Source organism: Schistocerca nitens, chromosome 8, assembly GCF_023898315.1.
Source record: "Schistocerca nitens isolate TAMUIC-IGC-003100 chromosome 8, iqSchNite1.1, whole genome shotgun sequence".
Taxonomy (NCBI): Eukaryota; Metazoa; Arthropoda; class Insecta; order Orthoptera; family Acrididae; genus Schistocerca; species Schistocerca nitens.
In genome coordinates this window covers 321168954-321189673 of record NC_064621.1, presented here as the reverse complement: position 1 = coordinate 321189673, position 20720 = coordinate 321168954, and the positions used below count along the sequence as shown (strand labels likewise).

General features: G+C 42.0%; 1 protein-coding gene across 1 annotated transcript in view; it reads left to right on the top strand.

Annotated features, from left to right (window-relative positions):
- LOC126199545 (arylalkylamine N-acetyltransferase-like 2) overlaps nt 1-20034 on the top strand; it is a 155770-nt gene extending 135736 nt beyond the window's left edge. Inside the window, exon 4 of the mRNA XM_049936466.1 lies at nt 19756-20034. Within this exon, the coding sequence (XP_049792423.1) occupies nt 19756-20034 (279 nt within the window). The remainder of the gene's footprint in view (nt 1-19755) is intronic.
- The last annotated feature ends 686 nt before the right edge of the window (nt 20035-20720 follow it).

Genomic DNA, 20720 nt, shown 5'->3' with positions numbered 1-20720 from the left:
TTCTACGTTCTTGTACACATAATCTTCTAACTTAACGTTATGTGTGGAGAGGAATCTCCACCACGGACAGTCACCAGTAGAATCATTGCCACATTGTTCTTCCACCATCAGTACTGAGTCTTCTCATATCACTACTCCTGCCGGTACTGAGTGGAATGACGTAAACCAATCAATTTGACTTTCTTCTGTCAGCAAGCCGTAGGAGCTATATTCATCAACAGTTAGTCACACCTTTGATTTAAGCGATTGCATAAATAATTCAGTGCCAGAAGAAGTCAATTATCTGTTGATAACAAACCATGTTCGTAAATTGGTCTCATGATTTTCGAAACAGTTTGTTAGACAGATACTCATGGCTAGTATACACGATCAAGTTGAAGGGAGGGCTTCGTAAGTTTGGTATTCTTTACAGACCAGTTTTAAAAAGAGGAAAATTAGCTGGATTTTTCATAAGGACTCACCATCATTAGAAACATTTTCATGACAGACGGGTGTTACGATTAATCAAGGAAAACCCCAAGTTGGGTAACGGGGCCAAAATTAGTTGGTTATTGTCGCGTGGCAATTTACAATTTCTTTATTGATTACTTCAACCATTAAAAGTCATTTCTTTACCACTTGACCAGGAACAGATCCAAAAAAGCTAGCAGGCATCAGTGCCTTTTCAAAACAATTTACTTTACATTTAACGGCCGAGCCGTTTTACTTAAAACCGGCTTTGATAAAACATTTGATAACAAACCAAAATTTTCCAAGTAATGAAATTAAAAACTACTTTACCGTTAATAGCGAAGCCATTTTACTTAAAACAGACTTTGATCAAGCATTTAATAACAAAATTAAAACTTTCCAAGTAATGAAACAAAAACACCAATTTGCATACAATTTCGCTACCGAACATGTAGGGAGCCACTTCTTCTAAACTTTGCACAACAAGATATTGAATTACAAGGGCTCGCTAACAGGGAGGCAGAACTCGCATTTTCAAAGGATGCCAAATAGATTAAAACAATCAAAGTAAAGATACAGTCATTCATCTTTTACAATAACTAACAATCTTAAAGGCACGTAATTTTAAAGAAAAACACCAATGAACTGCAAATTTAACCTTTTTAAACGGTGGCCAAAAAACAACCATTTAACATTTTACAATAATTAACAACTTTAATACCATCTCTTGCCACCAAAATGTCCTGGGATAGAAATAATTAACCGACCGGGTGTAAGGGCGGCCACAATTGTCTCCCGAAGGATGCTCTGGCAAGAAGCGGACTAACAGACCCACACGCCTCACATTTAGCAATCACATCGACCTGACGCGAGACCAGGGGAGGAGGGCACAAACCGACATTCTTCAATTAACATCTAAACCTTTAACCAACTTAAATTGCAGTTTATCAGAGAAACAGCAGGTGAACTCCGATGCAAAGGTTCCTCACACCCGACCATGTCTACGTCGCCAGCGTAACCAACTGGGCACAGTCACGCAGCCACGCGCTCTGTCACCGGAGCCCTCGTCTTCTCTGCACCCACAGCGGCGAAATACCACTCCTCAGGTTAGGCGAGTTGCTAGTCCATCATTCCCGCCTCCAGACAGAAAATTTAAAGACATCCGTTGCCGCTCCCACCAGGTAGTGGCTCGGAACCACAGCCTGGTCCCCCGGGTGTTCACAGCAAGAGCTTACAGCCTTGTCCCGTTAACTCATCCCACTCGTCTCGCACCGCCAGGATAGACCACGCTGCTTCTCGGAACAACAGCCAGCTCTCCGCCGCCACGCCACGCCGCGGTCTCATCGTACGACATTCTCTAATTCCCGATTTTTAAAACCGACCGACCGACTCGTCACCGCTAGGCAACCAACCGGCCATCCCCCCAAAGATCTTATTCCCTTACACAAGGCTAACAGGAAGCGACGACTCGAAGATCGATAAGACCAGACACGCCGCCAGAGAGGAATCTCAACAGAATCTTACGCAGCATATAGATAAATACGAAATAATCAATTAACGATGGAATGGAAGGACTCAGAACAATCTTTACGGCGCGATATATGTTGAGAGCCGACACACGACTCAATGATGATGTTCGAGGTTCTGAAAAGACCAGTTGGCACCTCAAATCTACAAGTACGGCAAAATGTTTTGTGAATCCGTTCAAATTATAAAAAGAAAACCGTGATCGAACAGTTAAATAGTGGAATCATACAGATTGTAAATACCAATAGAAAAAAGACTGAAATCATTTCTTGGTGCTTTCATATTTTGTGGCACTCATGACATATTCATTAGTGGTAAGAATTCGAGTGAAGGATATTTTCAAGATTTACTTTTGTTTAGAGAAAGTGCGGGTGACACAGTGTTGGAAGAACATTTACAAAACCACATTGGAAAAGCAAAGTATACATCGCTCAGAATTCAAAACAACTTATTAAGTGCATGTGGTTCCGTGTTACAACACGAGATTGTTGACGAGGTAAACAAATGGTTCAAATGGCTCTGAGTAACCTAAAGACATCACACGACACCCAGTCATCACGAGGCACGGGGTAAACAGATCAGCAGCGGTTTCATTACTGGCTGATGAAACGGCTGATACTAATGGAAAAGAATCACTATCGACGGGAGTACGATTTGTAGACGAGAAACTGAATATTGAACTAAAGGAAGAATTTTTGGTTTTGAAGAGCTACATTGGATGCTGAGGGAATTTCTTCATCCATTTTCAGATTTGTCAAAAATTCGGCTCTTGATATGAGTAAGCTATTTGGCTGGACTTTTATGGCTGTTCGACAACGGCAGACCTCGACACTGCAGTCCGGGCTAGGATCAGAGAAAAGTATTCTTGAGCTCTTTATTTCCACTGTGCATTGCACAGACTTAAGTTGGTTGTCAATGTCCTTAACAGTGTCCAGGAAATTCATAACACTGTCGGAACAATAAAAGAATATGTTACGCTCTTTAGAGAAAGTGTATTGTTTATGGTAACAGTATGTAACATTACGTTGTTCTATGAAACTAGGTAGGCACAGAAATATTCTTCAATCAGAGCATTCAAAGGAAGCCTCTTAGCAATAAAGGACAGTCTGTCACTTTGCAAACAACAGTGAAAAGAATCAAGACACTGAATCACGTGCCAGCCAACTAGATAGCTGAACATCGTCAGCTACAGTCATTATTTGTCTTAACATTATATCGAGGTATTCTTCGTTTATAGAACCAATAAAAAAACAAACTTCAGGATAATGCTCCTGATCTCCACGCAGCCTACAGATACATCAAGACTGATCCGCTAGCCAATTTCCAAAACCATAGAGAAAACAATGACGGATTCACAAACATTTTCGAGGCTGTAAAATAAGATTGTAAAAAACTGGATGTAGATAGAAAACTCCCAAGATGGACTGTAAGACAGACCCTCAGATGCAATGTGAATGTCAGGCTCTCAAAGCCTAAAGGCTATTCCAAAGGGGTAATTTACAATTCGTATATGGATTCTATAATCACGTCACTTATTACGAGACTAGGAAAAGGTAAACCCATACCTTTCAGAGGTGGAAGTCTTCACCCACATTTAACGAAAAAGGAAAAGAAAGAATATTTCATGAGAGACATACAAAGTTTGGAAACGTTTTACCAAATCCGTAACTTGGAAGAAGAGACCAATAATTAGTATTTGGAGAGAACAAAGCTGCATGGCAAACTTTCAGAAACTATACATTACCAGCAGTATGGAGACTGCTTATATTCTAGGAAACTGTGGTCCCCCCAAAATGCACCAAAGACCAAAGAGTGTTTCTTCAGCACACTGGGTAGAGTGAAGACAGACGTGCCCCAGAAATAAAATCGGCGTTGACTGTCCGTTAGGCTTCTATTTTGTTAGTGTCCACAGAAAAGAGCCAAAACCCCGTTTCCAGGACAAAGTGATTGACTTGTTCTGCAAAAAGGAAGGAAATTTACAGTCTGCTATCCCAGATAACTATTAGTGCCGAATCCACAAAGTAATCAATATTTTTTATATCAGTGCTAATGTAAAATCTTCTGAGGTGTGCACTGTTAATTTGTTTGCTGGAATTTCCTCCTCCATTTTTGTTGCTAAATATCCATTGATTTCGATAAAATAAGTAAGGTGTTCCTATTTTTTGTAGTGTATGAGTACTTTGGCAACAGGATAAAGTTGTTAACAAGCACGGAACTGGCACGATTTATGGCTACTTAGAAGTCGCCATTCGACTTCCAAAATATTAAAAACTAGCGAACCGCCCCCACTTCGCATAGGTAGCACAAATTGTTAACTATCTATGGCCGTACGATTTGTCTGGCGTGGCGATAAATTTCTTTACAGAACACTGCGCAGAACTGCGTATAAAATGCAGAGTAACACTAGGTAAGTAAATGTAACCACTTTCATATAGCTGAAACACTTTACGCAACGCACGTCAGTAATGTTCTCAGGAGACATTAATATTCTCTTTTTCTTAGGTTAAGTGACGTTTAGTGTGACATCTCGAGCTATGGTGGGAGCACATCACGATTTAACTAATATCATCGAAGGAAATATAAATATTCTATGGGACTATTCGTTGTAAATACCTGTTGTTGAAAATGTATTTTAATATGTAATATATCGTATATTGGAGGCTAGCTGAATGGATCATTTCTGAAGGCCACAACTAAAATGAAGCAGAAAAGAAAAAGAAAAAAAAAACCCTGACGTAGATGTGTAGCCCGTAAATCCGTCTAACTGCAGGGCTTAGTTAACACTGATTAGTTGTTCAGACTCTGCGTCGCAAATCTTCGTCGCGGACACTTTGTGGCATGTCTTTTTCACCCTGCCAGATAATCGTGTCCACATAAGACTTGATTCAGGGAAAGCAGAAAGCTAGAAGTTTAGCCACGTGCTGACTGTCGGAATAATCTCCTGTATGTAAATGAAATAAAGCTGTATCCCTTGCTGAAGTAGTTTTTCGGAAAATGGTTTACTTTTTACGTTAAAAATAAAAAGCTAGAGATTTTGGTTTAGCACGATTTTTCGCTATGGAATTATTCTCAAACGACTGCAGGGATATTATTAGGTAATTTTTTTTTATTCTTCCGCATTTTATTGTCTCACATTCCAGAATGAGGATGAACCGATAATTCGACGTTATTTCGAAGTTATGTAACGGGCAACCGTTGTTCGAAGAATTTACAGAAAAATTATTTGCGTATGACGATTCCTCCCCAGATGGGAGCAAATATTGGAGGTCCAGAACTGTCATATTTTTTTCGAAATTTATCCCCAACCATCAGCAGAAATTTTCCAAAATCTTCAGCACTCATCGGGGGGAATTTCTGGATCCCACTCCATACCCTATTTTTAAGGTGTCAAGAAGATCAACTGGGTTTCATTCTTGAATAATCTCACCAATACACTATTATGTATAATTTCAGTGTCCTAAAAGAATATAGCTGTATATTTTAAGGCACACCTACACTCAATGAATTCGTGCAGCAAGGAGTTCCATCAGATGGCGACGGCATCCTTTTCACAGCTCGTTCGACTTTAATTCATCCTTTACACGAAATATTTATAAATTGATTTACACAAATCTCCCTCGTTTATCACTCTAATTATTAATTAAAATCCCTACAACAGTCCTGCGCTTAGAGAGAGAGAGAGAGAGAGAGAGAGAGAGAGAGACAGACAGACAGAAAGAGAGACACAGAAAGAGAGAGATGTACTTCATACCACCCTCCCCCACGTTTTTCCCTTCGCCCCACTACAAATTATCACATGGGCGCCCTTGAGAGTGTACCAGTTCACTCCTTTCAAAATCTCTGGAACTTTGCCGTAGGTCACACAAACCTGTGACCCTTCTTGCTGCTTTTCTCTATATATGATCAACACCCCTTCCCAGACCTATTTGGTAGGGGTCCTACACACTCTAGCATTCTAGTATGCGTTAAGCGAGTGATTTGTAAGCTATCTCATTTGCAGACTGCTTGGATTTCCGTAGCATTCTACCAATAAACAAATCTCTTCTAAGTGACTTGTTGATAGTGGAGTCGGAAGATACTACTTATTTTCGCTTTCTGAAGTGCACAGTTTTACATTTCTGAATATCAAAAGCCAACTGCACATCTGGCCACCAATTTGAAAACTTATGAAGATATGACTGAATATTCGTGCAGTTTCTTTCACACTTTACTTAACTCTAGATAACTACGTTCTCTGAGAAATCTTTGAGGTTACTATTAATGCTGTCCGCAACGTTTCTCTCACTATCCGGCCTCCTCTTTAACCCCCCTTCAGCCCTCATCTCTCTGTGTATGTATCCGTTTATTTGTCTGAGACGTGCTTGCGTGAGGGAAGGGTGTATCCTGGACTCGCATTCGGGAGGACGATGGTTCAAATCCGCGTCTGGCCATACTAATTTAGATATTCCGTGATTTCCCGAAATCGCTTCAGGTGGATGCCGGGATGGTACCTATGAAATGGCACAACCGTCTTTCTTCACCATCCTTCCCTAATCAGATGGGACCGATTACCTCGCAGTTTGGCCCCCTACCCCCAAATCAAACAACCAACAGTGGCTTCTGAAAGAGCAGTCAGCAGTTGCCAGTTAGAGAAAATCATTTTATGATACGACGACATCTTCTTTTTAACTTACACTTACTTGAAATTTACCCATACCATAAAAACATAGTTGCCAAAAGTCACGAAAAGAGTTATTTTACTTGCAAAAATGCCGCCTATAAATCCGAATGTTGCGCTAGATACGGCGTATGGCAGACCAATGATTGCGCCGGGGTGGTGCCTTGATTGGGAAGCTTGGACTGCTGATCCGTGAGATCGCATTGTGTTCAGCGATGACTCATTGTTCTGCACTGCTCTGGATGACCATAGTCAGCGAGAACGGCGGCGACCTGAGGAGAGGCCTCATTCTTCCAATATTTTGCAGAAGTGCCGTGGTGTTAGACCTGGTGTCATGATGTAGGGAGCTATCTTGTATGACTTCCTGTCACGGCTGGTAGTGATTGAGTGATGTCTGACAGCACATCTGTAAGTCACGTCTATCGGGCACCCTCGACTGTTACCTTATGTGACAGTGTCGTGATGTCATATTTCAACAGGACAAAATACATGCACACATACCACGTGTCTCTATCAATTGTCGGAATGAGGTTGAGATACCCCTGTGAGGCATCGAGACCACCAGATCCGTCACCAATAGAACTTGCGTGGGACCAGTTCGGCCTTCAACTGCGTCCCAATGACATTATCGAGGATATCAATGACCAGTTAGAACAATTATGGTTACGCCTATCTGATAAGAGGATGGGTTGGCATTATGACACCTTTTCCAACAGAATAGCGCATGTATCAATGCCAGAGATTGTGCATTGGCATACTGAGCAGCAGTGATGAATAAAGCTGATTTCCTTTGGGAGTGGGCCGGGGGGGGGGGGGGGAGGGGGGTCATAATAAATAAGCGACATTGTTAATATTTAAAAATGTCTTAAACTCTGACATTCAGTTAAACAAGCGGAGTATCTTGTAATGTCTGGGTATGTGATTATTCCTTTAGTCTATCTCCTTCATCTCCCTCTCATTATTCATCTCGTCCACCCTCCTCTCTCTCCACCTCCTCCCCCTGTCTCCGCACACCTCCTCCTGTTAACACCACCCCCACTCTCTATCTACCTCCTCCTGTCCCTATATCTGTCTATCTTCTCTGCCCCCCTCTACTCATCTGGCTCTTCCCCCTCTGTTAATATCCTCCTCCTGCCCCTTTTAATGGGGCGTTGTACTCTAACACATTGTTATAGAAATAAACGATACCATGTATACTATATATTATTGTATAGGTGAACATTATTTTAGTAGTTTAAGTAAAAGAATTTGATATGATTTTGTAAACGATGTATCATATTTCAGACTAAGATATGTAAAAAGAAATCAGTTTGTAAGTACTCTGTACGTACATTTAAAATCACTCTTCTTTCAGAAATATTTGAAATAATGAAATAGCTGGTATACTTAAAATTCATATTATTAATTGCACAATCAAACGCTTATTATTAAATTTATTTCTGGATTCATTTATAAAATAATGTTACATCTTCGTGATGATTCTTCTTTTGTCAAGAAAGTTAGTAAACTCTTTTGCTTTGTAAACTCTTTGGAATATCGTGAGTACCACAGAATGTTGGTAATAGAGGGTATGCCTATGATGGAGACAGACGTATTTTTTATGATCGACACTTACAATGCAATTTGGAACAGTAAGTGGAAATTGCAAAAACGGTGTGATGTTTAACAATGTGAGAAAGGATGAAATTCAAGAAATACACAGGAAGATCTTCATCACTTATTTAGTCATCAGGAACCCACAATGTTAAGTCAAAATTTGAGCCTCGAGAATGTACACCTAGACGCAAGACTTGGAGCCAACAACAAGAAAAAATTAAGATAAGTAAAATTGTTTTTCTTTTGCTTATCTTGCGCCTCTCGAAGCTTTCGTAACTTGCGCAGAGACAGATAATTTTAATAGTGATGTGTGTGAGGGTAGGATTACACGATCTATCTTTTCCTCAGTCGTTTTATCTCCTACTCCCCCTCTCTCTATTCATCTCCTCCTCTTTCCTCCATTTGTCAATCTCCTTCTTCTCCCTCTCTGCCCATAATCTCCTCTCTCTCTCTCCGTTCATTTTTGCCTCCCATCGTTAGCTGTGTATCTTCTCCTTCTCTCTTCATTTCCTCTTCCCCATTTTGCCATTCATCACCTCCTTCCCCCTCTCTATCCACCTCCTCCTATTTATTTCCTCTATCTAACTCTTGCTCCCTTCCCTTCCTGTCCATCTTCTCCTTCTCCACTCTCTCTCAAACCATCTCCTCGTCCACCATCCCTCAGTACTACTCTCCCCAAGACTGTGTCCACATCCTCCTACCCCTCGTTATGTTTGTCCCCAAATTCCTCAAGAATGGGATTAAAATTCAAGGAATAAAGATATCAGTGATAAGATTCGCTGACGACAATTGCTATCCTCAGTGAAAGTGAAGAACGTAATTACAATAGAATATGGACTGAGAGCAAACGGAAGAAAGACGAGAGCCATTAGAGTAGCAACAAAATGTAGCAATATAACTATCAACATAATTGGTAATATCGAAGTAGATGAAGTTAAGGAAATCTACTACCTTTGAACGAAATAATCCGTACGGACGAAGAATTAAAAATCAGAATTGTACAGGTCCAAGCGCATTCCTGACAAAGAGAAGTCTATTGGTATGTAACATAGGCATTTATTTGAGGAAAGATTTTCTGAGAATGTACGTTTGGGTCACACGATTTTGTGGTAGTGTGTAATGGACTATGGGGAAACTGGAACAGAAGAGAATCGAAGCGTTTAAAACTTGGTGCTGCAGAAGAATGTAGAAAATTTGGCGGACTGATCAGATAAGGAATGAGGAGTTTCTCCGCAGAATCGGCGAAAGAATGAACATATTGAAATCACTAATAAGAAGATTACTCAGGATAATAGGACATAAGGCATAAACTACCATGGTACAAGAGGGAGCTGTAGAGGGTGGAATTTGTAGAGAAAGTCAGAGATTGGGTAATACATACAGCAAATAATTTAGGCTGTACACTGCAAGTTCTACTCAGAGATGAAGAGGTTGGCACAGAATAGGAATTCGGGACAGGTCACATCAAACCAGTAAGAAGACTGAAAAAATGACTTACCTTTTCATCTAAGTACAAGTTTGTCTCAGTAGTGACTCTTGTCTGGAAAGGATGAAGTTCATCTACAACAGCTGTCTCGTACGGTTTCGTACGAGAAAACATGTGTGACTAGCTAGTCAGTCAATATGGAAAGAATGTAAACTTATCTTCCTGGCGACATGAAGAAACCTCATTAGTTTTTTGTTTATATTTAGCTGTGACAAACTGCTGAGTAACATCAGATTGTGCAGTGGGCACTGTGCTAGATGACGCACATTCCAGCATTGGAGAAATCACAGCCGCGTGCGTCCGGCTGGCAGGTGAGAGATCGGTCAGCTTTGCTTGACCTTGTTGCGATGATGACTGACGCCTCGCCCAGCGACTCACCTTGATTTTGTTCACGGTCATGTTTCCGTAGACGATCTGCATTGTCCTATAAAAAACGGAGATGCTCTGGTTTTCCGTCAAAAGAATCTCAATGACAGTTCTCTGCTTGGAGCGCAGCACTGTTACAGACACTATATTGTATCCCCCAATATATCGGAACTTCATGAAACTAAAGAGGTCGAAGAGTGAATATTCCACGACGCCCCATAACAAACTCTGCATTTTTAAGCGAAACTGACCGAGAAAAGAAATGTATTGTACTACTGATTTTATGTTAGTTACAGGACAGTTTTTGGAAGAACGTTTGCAAAACAGCTGCTCATTATATTTCAGACAACATATTCATTTTAATTATTTATTTCAAGATTCTGCTACCAGTCACTTTTTATTTCATGCTTAATCTAGCATAATGCAACGCTTTCCGTACATGTTTTGTTCATCTTCAGGCGTTTATACATACGTACATACATAGAGAAATGTTACTTAAAAATGAACAGTCTTAAACTAGATTAATCTAGAACACTTTCTTCATTTTTTTTTACTGTAGCTGCTGGTGTGGCATTTGGGGGAAGAAGGGGGGCAGTGTATGCTAGAAATGGAAATCAGTGATGTCTTCTGCTGGTTTTTTTTTTTGTGGTTGACTGTGTACATCACAAAAAAATGGCTCTGAGCACTATGGGACTTAACTTCTAAGACCATCAGTCCCCCAGAACTTAGAACTACTTAAACCTAACTAACCTAAGGACATCACACACATCCATGCCCGAAGCAGGATTCGAACTTGCGACCGTAGCGGTCGCGCGGTTCCAGACTGTAGCGCCTAGAACCACTCGGCCATCACGGCCGGCGTGTGTATATCACAGCCTGTATAGGATGCAGATAGATTTGCATCAGTTACGTGTTACGAAAATAGTGTGAAAGGCTTTTATATGACAGTTGATCACTTACAATTTCATCATCTTGCTGCTTCACTTGCATCACTGGTGTAATGGCGGAGCCGTTGATTGACATATAATGTGCAATAGTGTAATGTCAATCTACAGCTCCGCCATTACACCAGTGATGCAAGTGAAGCAGCAAGATGATGAAATTGTAAGAGATCAACTGTCATATAAAAGCCTTTCACACTATTTTCGTAACACATAACTGATGCAAATATATCTGCATCCTATACAGGCTGTGATATACATAGTCAACCACAAAGAAGAAAATCAGCAGAAGACATCACTGATTTCGACTTCTAGCCATACACTGCCCCCCTCCATCCCCCCAAATGCCACACCAGCAGCTACAGTAAAAAAAAAAAAAAAAAATAAAAAAAATAAAAAAAATAAAAAAAATGCACAAAGTGTTCTACATTAATCTAGTTTAACACTGTTTATTTTTAAGTATCGTTTCTCTATGTATGTACGTATCTATAAACACCTGAAGATGAACAAAAGATGTTCGAAGCGCGTTGCATTATGTTAGATTAAGCATAAAATAAAAAGTGACTGGTAGCAGAAACTTGAAATAAATAATTATCCCACACAGTCACGGTTCACAAACATAGCCATTATGGCTGAAAATAAATATACATTTTCTTTTTCGCAGCAAAACTATCACTCTGTGTTGTCCCAGTTATTAAAGCGGCCAGAAACAAATTGAGCTTTGGAGAGATGGTGGCGAGGCCTCACGCAAACAAACGTGCTTAATGCAGCCGCTGATGCGATTAACCACGTGCAGCCCTGCGCAGTATTCATAGCCCTAGATTGGACAGCATGCTACCTGTACCCTCCCCCCCCCCCCCTCTCTCTCTCTCTTCCACCGTCTCTGTTTCTCTCTGTCACTCCACCACATTCCCTCTACCCATATCTCTCTCTCTCTCTCTCTCTCTCTCTCTCTCTCTCTCTCTCTCCCTCTCCCTCTTAACCGCTTTATGAATATTCTGCGTCCAGAAATTACCGATAAACCACTTCGTTTGCGGCCAGGCGCACTGGAGGTCTGGAACCCAGCCGGAGATAGCAACGCCTGTTTTTGTTCCCTTTCCGTGGGAGAGATTAATTTAAGAGGACGAATACCCAACGTGATGTAGTGCTCACGCCATCGTCCGGTTGGTTTTACCATGCATGTTACAGCATTCAGTGCCGTTACATTTTCATAAGGATTCGTCGAGCTGAGCCAGTAGTCCTAAGGACGTGAATACTGCATACAATTGGAGTGGAACGAGGTTGTCCGGAGAAAATGGGAAGGGGGTGGGGTGGAGGGGAGGGTTTGCATAGGAGAGGGAGCGTCGCACTTTGTTTGAGGAGAACATCAAACATTCCACTGGGTGACGTCGTTTGACAGACACCAATCGACAGGCGCACCAGCACGTGAGTTTACCGGCCGAGTTCCGTCGCTACAGTCTCATATGGGCAGCTGGCTGCAGCAGCGATGGATGGTGGGTGGCCGTCGGGCCTGCATTATAAACATTTCAGCGTGGAGCGGACGCGCGAAATAATGGCGTGCGCCCAGTGTCTGTTTCCTGATAATGACCGGCGGATTGCCGGCGCACGCCACGTGGTGTAGAATTAATTAATGCCGCTCTAATCGCGACCGGCGAACACGGTTGCCGGCCTGGTTGCCTGCGTGCAGGGGTGAATGTCGGGTGCCGCGCCAGTGGGCGCAGTGTTGTTAATGTCATTGTCACTGGCGCCACCGCGCCACCGCCCTGTGTGCGCGAGCAATCAAACTGGCATTAAAACAACAAACAGCGCCGCGGTGTCTGTAATGACCCCGTCTGTTACAGAGACGCCGCAGCCGCATTCGGTTTGCCGCTCACGCCAACTCCAGTTGTTCACCGTCAAGCCTACGGCTAATTCTCCTCCTCGTTCTATCGACCGCTAAGAGCGGTGAATGATCTCCGGCTTTTTAGCTCGCTGGTGTAAATGACTACGAGCGGAATTTGTAGTTCAACAGATTCTGTTTTCTGAATTGTATACCTACGTGTCGTGCAATGAATTTTTGTCTAAGATCCAAAATTATGGTGTACCATGAAGTATCGTAATGTATATCACATCAAGGTCTACGTCTTTGATATGCTTTTATGTATCTCTGCGCTTCTTAACCTAGTAGTCGTAGCATTGGTAGTATAGTTGTAGTAGTAGTAGTGGTAGTAGTAGTACTAACAGCAGTTTTATTCATATTGGCTCTAAAACCATAAACAGATAAATGTCGGAAATTCATCTTGGAGACTTGTATTGCATTTATCGATTTCAGAAAAGCCTTCGATGAAGTAAAAAGGTGGAAGAAGTGGTAAGTTAAGTGCCTCACTGGATACCTGCCCCCCTCCTCCCCCATTTAATTCAAATATTGAACGGAATATACCAAATAACTGATATAACAGAAAGTCAAAAAAATATTTTAACTAACAACCAGAGTCTAAGACAAGTGGCAGGATTTCACTAACATTTTTGATATATACGCTGACCATATCATGAAAGAGTGGAGAAACAGAGGCAGGCCCAAATATAAAAACAAATTAACAGAATCTTCCGTCGTTTCTTGGTAGAACAACATTATAATAAATGAAAAAGACCAGTTTGCTTTTGTTCTACAATATTACTTTAGTTGTTAACCGGTTTTCGGCTGAAAAAGCCATCTTCAGACATTTACTGAGTATTCTTTGGTGATAATACTCAGTAAATGTCTGAAGATGGCTTTGTAAGCCGAAAACCGGTTAACAATAAAAGTAATATTGTAGAACAAAAGCAGACTGGTGCTTTTCATTTATTATAAAAACAAATAGTGATATATCAATAAATGTATTGCTATATAAATAGAAGGGGGGAGGGGAAGAAATGAAAGGAAAGGGAACAAACTAATGATATCAGCTGCAGTGGTACTTTATGTGGAATCAGTGGAGACGAGTGAAAATGTGTTAGGGACCGGGACTGAAACCAGGGATCTCCTATTTACTAGACCTGTGCATTAACCACTGTGCCACCCGAACACAGTATTTATCGCCAATGTGCACGCATTCATGTAACTGATTTGCCTCGATGGTCAGCGAATCCATATCTTCAAAGCGGATGCACATTTACGTTCGACCCCTAGCTGGAATCTAAAATTAGAGAGAACGGAGGAGATGAATGGGAACTGCGCATAGGTGGCGCTAGGTAGGAATATGAGTCGGCTGGAGAGCTTGCTGAGATAGTCCACTCATATGCGATAAACACTATGTGTGGGTGGCGCGGTGGTTAACGGCACTGTCTGACAATCAAGTAATCCTTGCTTCGAGGCCCGGTGTGGCTCGCTTTTTCACTCGTCGGCGCTGATTTGGTTCAAATGTCTCTGAGCACTATGGGACTTAACATCTGAGGTCATGAGTCCCTAGAACTACCTAAACGTAACGAACGTACGGACATCACACACATTCATGCCCGAAGCAGGATTCGAACCTGCGACGGTAGCAGTCGCGCGGTTCCGGACTGAAGCACTTACAACCGCTCGGCCACCGCGGCTGGCGGCGCTCATTCCACCCAAGCTCAGGACGCATTTGATCTCAGTAGTTCCCTTCCTTTCTGTCCCGTACCCCTCCAATTTACATTATATGTATCACAGTTGCGGATCCAATAAGCGTTCATGCAAAACTTTGACTGAATGAGATTTTCACTCTGCAGCGGAATGTGCACTGATATGAAACTTCCTGGCAGATTAAAACTGTGTGCCGGACCGAGACTCCAACTCCGGACCTTTCCTTTCGCTGGCAAGTGCTCTACCAACTTTTTTATGTTGATCTCATTTTGTTCGTTATTGTTAGTTCTATTTCTTCGGGGTGGACGTCTCATGACGCTTGTTCAAGTTAATCGTTCATCCATTAATTCAGTTTTTTTTTCTTACAGAGGGCATCTAACCCTCTGACCGAACACGCTGAGCTACCATGCCGGCTGTATCAACGTTTTTATATTGATCTCATTTTGTTTGTTATTGTTCGTTCCATTTGTTCGGGGTGGACGTCCCATGACGCTTGTTCAAGTTAATCGTTAATCCATTAATTAAGTTTTTTTTTTTTTAAATTACAGAGGGCAGCTAACCCTCTGACCGAACACGCTGAGATACCGTGCCGGCATCCGATGTGCCACCCAAGTACTACTCACGACCAGTTCTCACAGCTTCAATTCTGCCAGTACCTTGTCTCCTACGTTCCAAACTTCACAGAAGCTCTTCTGCGAACCTTTCAGAACTAGCACTCCTGGAAGAAAGGATATTGCGGAGATATGGCTTAGCCACAGCCTTGGGGGATGTTTCCGGAATGGGATTTTCACTCTGCAGCCGAGCGTGCGCTGACATGAATTTTCTTGGTAGATTAAAACTGTGTACTGGACCGAGACTCGAATTCGGTCCTTCGTATTTCGCGATAGAGCGCTTCTCCACGAAAGGCAAAGGCCCGTGTTCGAAACTTGGTCTGGCACACAGTTTTAATCTGCCAGAAGTTTCAAATCTTTGACTGTTTGATAATGGTATTACAGTCATACAGAAAAGAGATTACATGCAAGGATATGTTTACTGACTTGAAGAAATTTTCAAACAATAATACTTAGAAAACTCTGTACCTAAAACTACAGTAATGGCAGTTCATGGAAAATACCCAGTCCACTGAAACGTAATGATCGACATAAAACCTACGAACTAAATCTCTCATTTGTGCTAACTCCGAGCAGATGTAAATTACAATAAAGATCAAGATATAGAGACGATCGAGATACAGAAACTCATATTCAATGTTCTCAAAGTTTCCCACAATGAATGAAAGTGGCTTACCAAAACAGATAATGGTTTATAAGCCAAAAGGAAGAACAGGTCCTCGAAGTAGTAGGAAGAGAATGTGAAGTCGAAACAAGTATTATGCCTAGCTCATGAAATCAAGATGGAGAGTAAAATTTATCCGTGGAGACTTTTAGACCGAGACTGGAAATTTCATGTTATTATAAGTTATGAATAACAAAATAAAAATAATTCATATGTTCAGGCATCTCCATACTTGCAGGTCTAGTTTGAAAAATATGGGACTGGTTACCGGGCGGCCGGAGTGGCCGTGCGGTTCTAGGCGCTACAGTCTGCAATCGCGAGACCACTACGGTCGCAGGTTCGAATCCTGACTCGGGCATGGATGTGTGTGATGTCCTTAGGTTAGTTAGGATTAAGTAGTTCTAAGTTCTAGGGGACTGATGACCTTAAAAGTTAAGTCCCATAGTGCTCAGAGCCATTTGAACCATTTGGAACTGGTAACCGTAGTGGCCATGTAGTAGGAACCGTCAGGGCCGTTGCTTGAAGTAATTTAGGTAAATCATCTAAACACTAAATGAAGATTGTCGAATTAAGAGTGGAGCCCCCCATCTTTCCGAATACAAGACCAGCCTGTTTGAAAGAGCGCTATTTCATTCCGTGGCCATGTAGTAGGAACCGTCAAGGCCTTTGCTTGAAGTAATTTAGGTAAATCATCTAAACACTAAATGAAGACTGTCGAATTAAGAGTGGAGCCCTCCATCTTTCCGAATGCAAGACCAGCCTGTTTGAAAGAGCGCTATTTCATTCCGTTTATCCCTTGCAAAACGTAACATCATTTTACAAAGATGTTATACATTAATGTAAAAGGCTATTGCTACAGTGCTCATTTACTTCTCGTTATTATTCACTGCAATCAATGCACACACTACAAAAATTTTATTTAATAATGTAACATTTTCAGCTCTCGTCAGGACCATAACGACGATATTTGGTTTCCACTAAATGTACCGTAACCTCTCATTTCCTAGTCTGTAAAGCTAGTCAGTATCCATCTGCAATGATGTTGGTGGCGTGATCAGAAAGATAAGCTATCAGAATTAGAAATAACAGACATTTAAGAATTTGGTTTTTTAGGAAAAGAAGAAAATAAAATAAATATAGTGTAAAAGTGTTACGTGAAATGATAGAAAGAAACAACCTTACTGGAATACCCAATTCACAATATATATAGAACGAGAATTATTTAACTGACAAATATCTGGGAATTTACACGGGACACCGAAACAAATATTTTTTTCTAATGTCATATTTTTTGTGAGGATTATTAAACCAATCAAGTAAGTTTTCTCTGGATGAAAATTAATTAAGATAACAATCTCTAGGGGTGGCATTGGGCAATGAAAGCACTTTTTACGTTGTGTTTTTCGGCGATGACAAAAAAGCAAAGCAAACAAGTTCTAATTCTTTATTACTAAAAGACAACAACATTAACGTAACACAATTGCTTCTATTACACTAGAGGTCCAAACTTGCCTCCACTGACTTATAAACAGAGGTTACGCCGGTGGGTCATATTCTGTTTAGCACAGTCAAATGCTGCAGGAGTGTCCTCGATTCCTACTACTATCAGGGCAACCCGATCCTCCCCTGATTCAACACGAGTTTAGGAACGAGGTTGCACATCTCTCCTTTTACAGTAAGGTCCAGATAGGTCAAATCAGAGGATCGAGTAAGCGATGGTACAGGACCACCACTGTCAATCTACTTTTCTGGAAACTGTCGGTTAAAGAATCGGCGCTCCGTCATGCTGGAACCACATGCGCTGACTTCCAGCGTGGAGAACGTCATCCAGTGTCGTGTCATGCCCGCTCGTCTAATACAGGGTGCCTAGGAAACCTGCTTTCTCTGATCGCTAAACAACAATTCAAGCAAACCGTCCGGAATCGCGCGACTGCTACGGTCGCAGGTTCGAATCCTGCCTCGGGCATGGATGTGTGTGATGTCCTTAGGTTAGTTAGGTTTAAGTAGTTCTAAGTTCTAGGGGACTTATGACCACAGATGTTGAGTCCCATAGTGCTCAGAGCCATTTAAACCAAGCAAACCGTATTAATGAATTTTTGTTGCAGTAAGATAAATGACAATACTTAACTTCGAGACGTTACAATGGTGTATTGCAAGCGATGGGCGACAGATAAAATAAGAAAAGCTCTTCAGTATACACAACTCCTAAAACAAGTGGAACAATGCAGTTCCAAGTCGCTGCTGTAGAGCTCGTAGTACGGCCAGTCTTCAACTGGGCTGCTGCCAGGCGGCGTGGCGCTTACGTTCTCTTCACCTAGAGGCCGCTACTGGCAGTGCTCTGGCGAGGAAATTGAAATAATACATGTCATTTAATGGCCTAGGTAGGAGATACTGCCTACTTCACCAACAACACCTGCCCACACATTCATATAGAATTGCATTTGATGAGCGCGGGTAAATGTGGCATGTGGACGTACCTCGCTTGAAACACGAGAATTGTGGATGTTGAAGAGCCCATCACACTGGAAATAGCACAGGGGCGGAAGTGCAGAATGTATGGTTCAAATGGCTCTGAGCACTATGGGACTTAACATCTGAGGTCATCAGTCCCCTAGAACTTAAAACTACTTAAACCTAACTAACCTAAAGACATCACACACATCCATGCCCGAGGCAGGATTAGAACCTGCGACCGTAGTGGTTGCGCGGTTCCAGGCAGAAGTGCCTAGAACCGCTCGGCCACACCGGTCGGCTGTAGAATCTATTTGACACTGTTGTTGTGTACGACATCGTATACAATGATGAGGAGAGGGGCTGCTGAGTGGTGTGTAACTGTTGTCGTAGGAAATCTTGCCAGCAGCAGAAATGATTAGTGAACAAATTAACACAGTGAACAGAACATTTCCGTAGGTTGTAATTCCCCAAGTGCACGAAGACTCATTGGAAAAAATACAGCAAGTAGCAGAGTCCATTTATCGCAGTGTCAAAAAGGATGAGGCTCGCTGTACTAAGCACGAACGATGGTGTCGTTGTGAAGGGACTCCAAGTCCAAGTGCAAGTGCAAGGTGTCTCTGCCATCGGCCCTCCTATACTGCAGCAGCAGAGTGCGTTTGCGACACCTAGTCGGTGGGGGCGTGGCTCCACGGACATGCTCCATTGGGTCCCTCAGATCCCACAGAACCGATATCAGTGTATGACAGAAACTTGCAATTCTGTTGCCAACTTAAAGACAATTGTGGGATAGTATCGATACGTGATACCGCAGCTGTTCTACGTATCAATGTGGAAAGTGTGATCTGAGTCGATAATGAATTGTTTCCAGGTTGTGCACACACTGTATGTCAAATAGATTAACAGCCGCGTGGAGTGGCCAGGCGGTTTGAGGCGCCATTTTACGGACTGCGTGGTCCTTCCCGCCGGAGGTTCAGAGTCCTCCCTCGGGCACGGGTGTGTGTGTTGTTCTTAGCACAGGTCAGTTTAAGTAGTGTGTAAGTCTAGGGACCGATGACCTCAGCAGTTTGGTCCCTTAGGAATTCACACATATTCGAACATTTTTGAAGTAGATTAACAACTGCCCACGATGTGATTAAAATATGCTCACTGGTAATTACGAAATTAGAGAAGAAGGTTTGCGTTGGTGTCCTGGGTGACCTCCCAGAGGTTGTTGGTTTAAGTAATTGTCACCATGCAGATAACACATAGAAACTCAAACATGTCATGAAAATAAAAGATTAACAAATTCACGATACTTTACTTCTGCATTACATCTTTTTATAGAGAACAGCGTAGCTCTTGATGCACGGCGAAGGTGTTAACCGAGCGGAGTTCTTTCGACAGTAGCAGCCTCCTCAGGGCAAAAATTTGACGATGGGGCGCCTCTGTCCGACAGGAGCTGACAGTGCAGAGCCTTGCGTTGGCGCTCCAGAAGGGGTTCCCCACAGTGTGCGTATTCTGCACCAGCGAGTTCAGCGGCCGCCTCTGCCGCTCTCTAAAAATGCGCCACCTCGTGGACTTCCCGTACTCCGAGTACCGCGACCAACATGGCCGCCAGCTCATCTCGCCCCCGCCCCCGCACGAGCACGTCAACATCTACGGCGACGACCTGCGCGCCGGCCACACATCGACCGCCAACAAAAGCAAGGCGAAGGTATCCACCGCAAACAGATAATGTATGGAAGGCCACCAGCGCATATCCTACGAATTTCGAAATCCTTTAGGCATTCCTGTCTCGCATACCGGAGGTTTTCCGGAAAAGGAAATACGATGTACATCATATCGTTTTATACCTGCACCTAAATGCTGTTGCAACGTTAAAATAAACCATTAAATTACTAAAGTCTTGGGTAGTGACTATTTAAAAAAAAAATCACTGGATCCCAGGAAATTATATGTATATATTTCATTATGAACCTCACAGCTATCTCTTAATAGATTAATTCATTAATATTTGAAACAATAGTCGTCCATTGTTAACGCACACCGATATTCTGAGTAAATATATGTACTTCACAGTTACAAATCTAGAAATAAGTTTATGGGGTAATATTTAATTGTTTTTTTACGTTAAGAAATATATATTGCTGAAAGTATAACGGAAAATATGATAAATTCAAGAGCAAAAATGCACGAATAGCTGGAAAATGTATGTGCAGACAACAGAAACGAGAAGGAATTGAGACCACTGACTGTGCTATAAACCATTAACATGAAAAAGGTAAGGCTCATCTAGGATTAGCTTAGCGTATCTCTTTTTTACTTATTTCCAGCCTTAAGACTTACACTGACGAACCAAAATATTATGAGCACCTATTTAATAATGTATTGGTTCACGTTTGGAGAGCAATAAAGAAGATA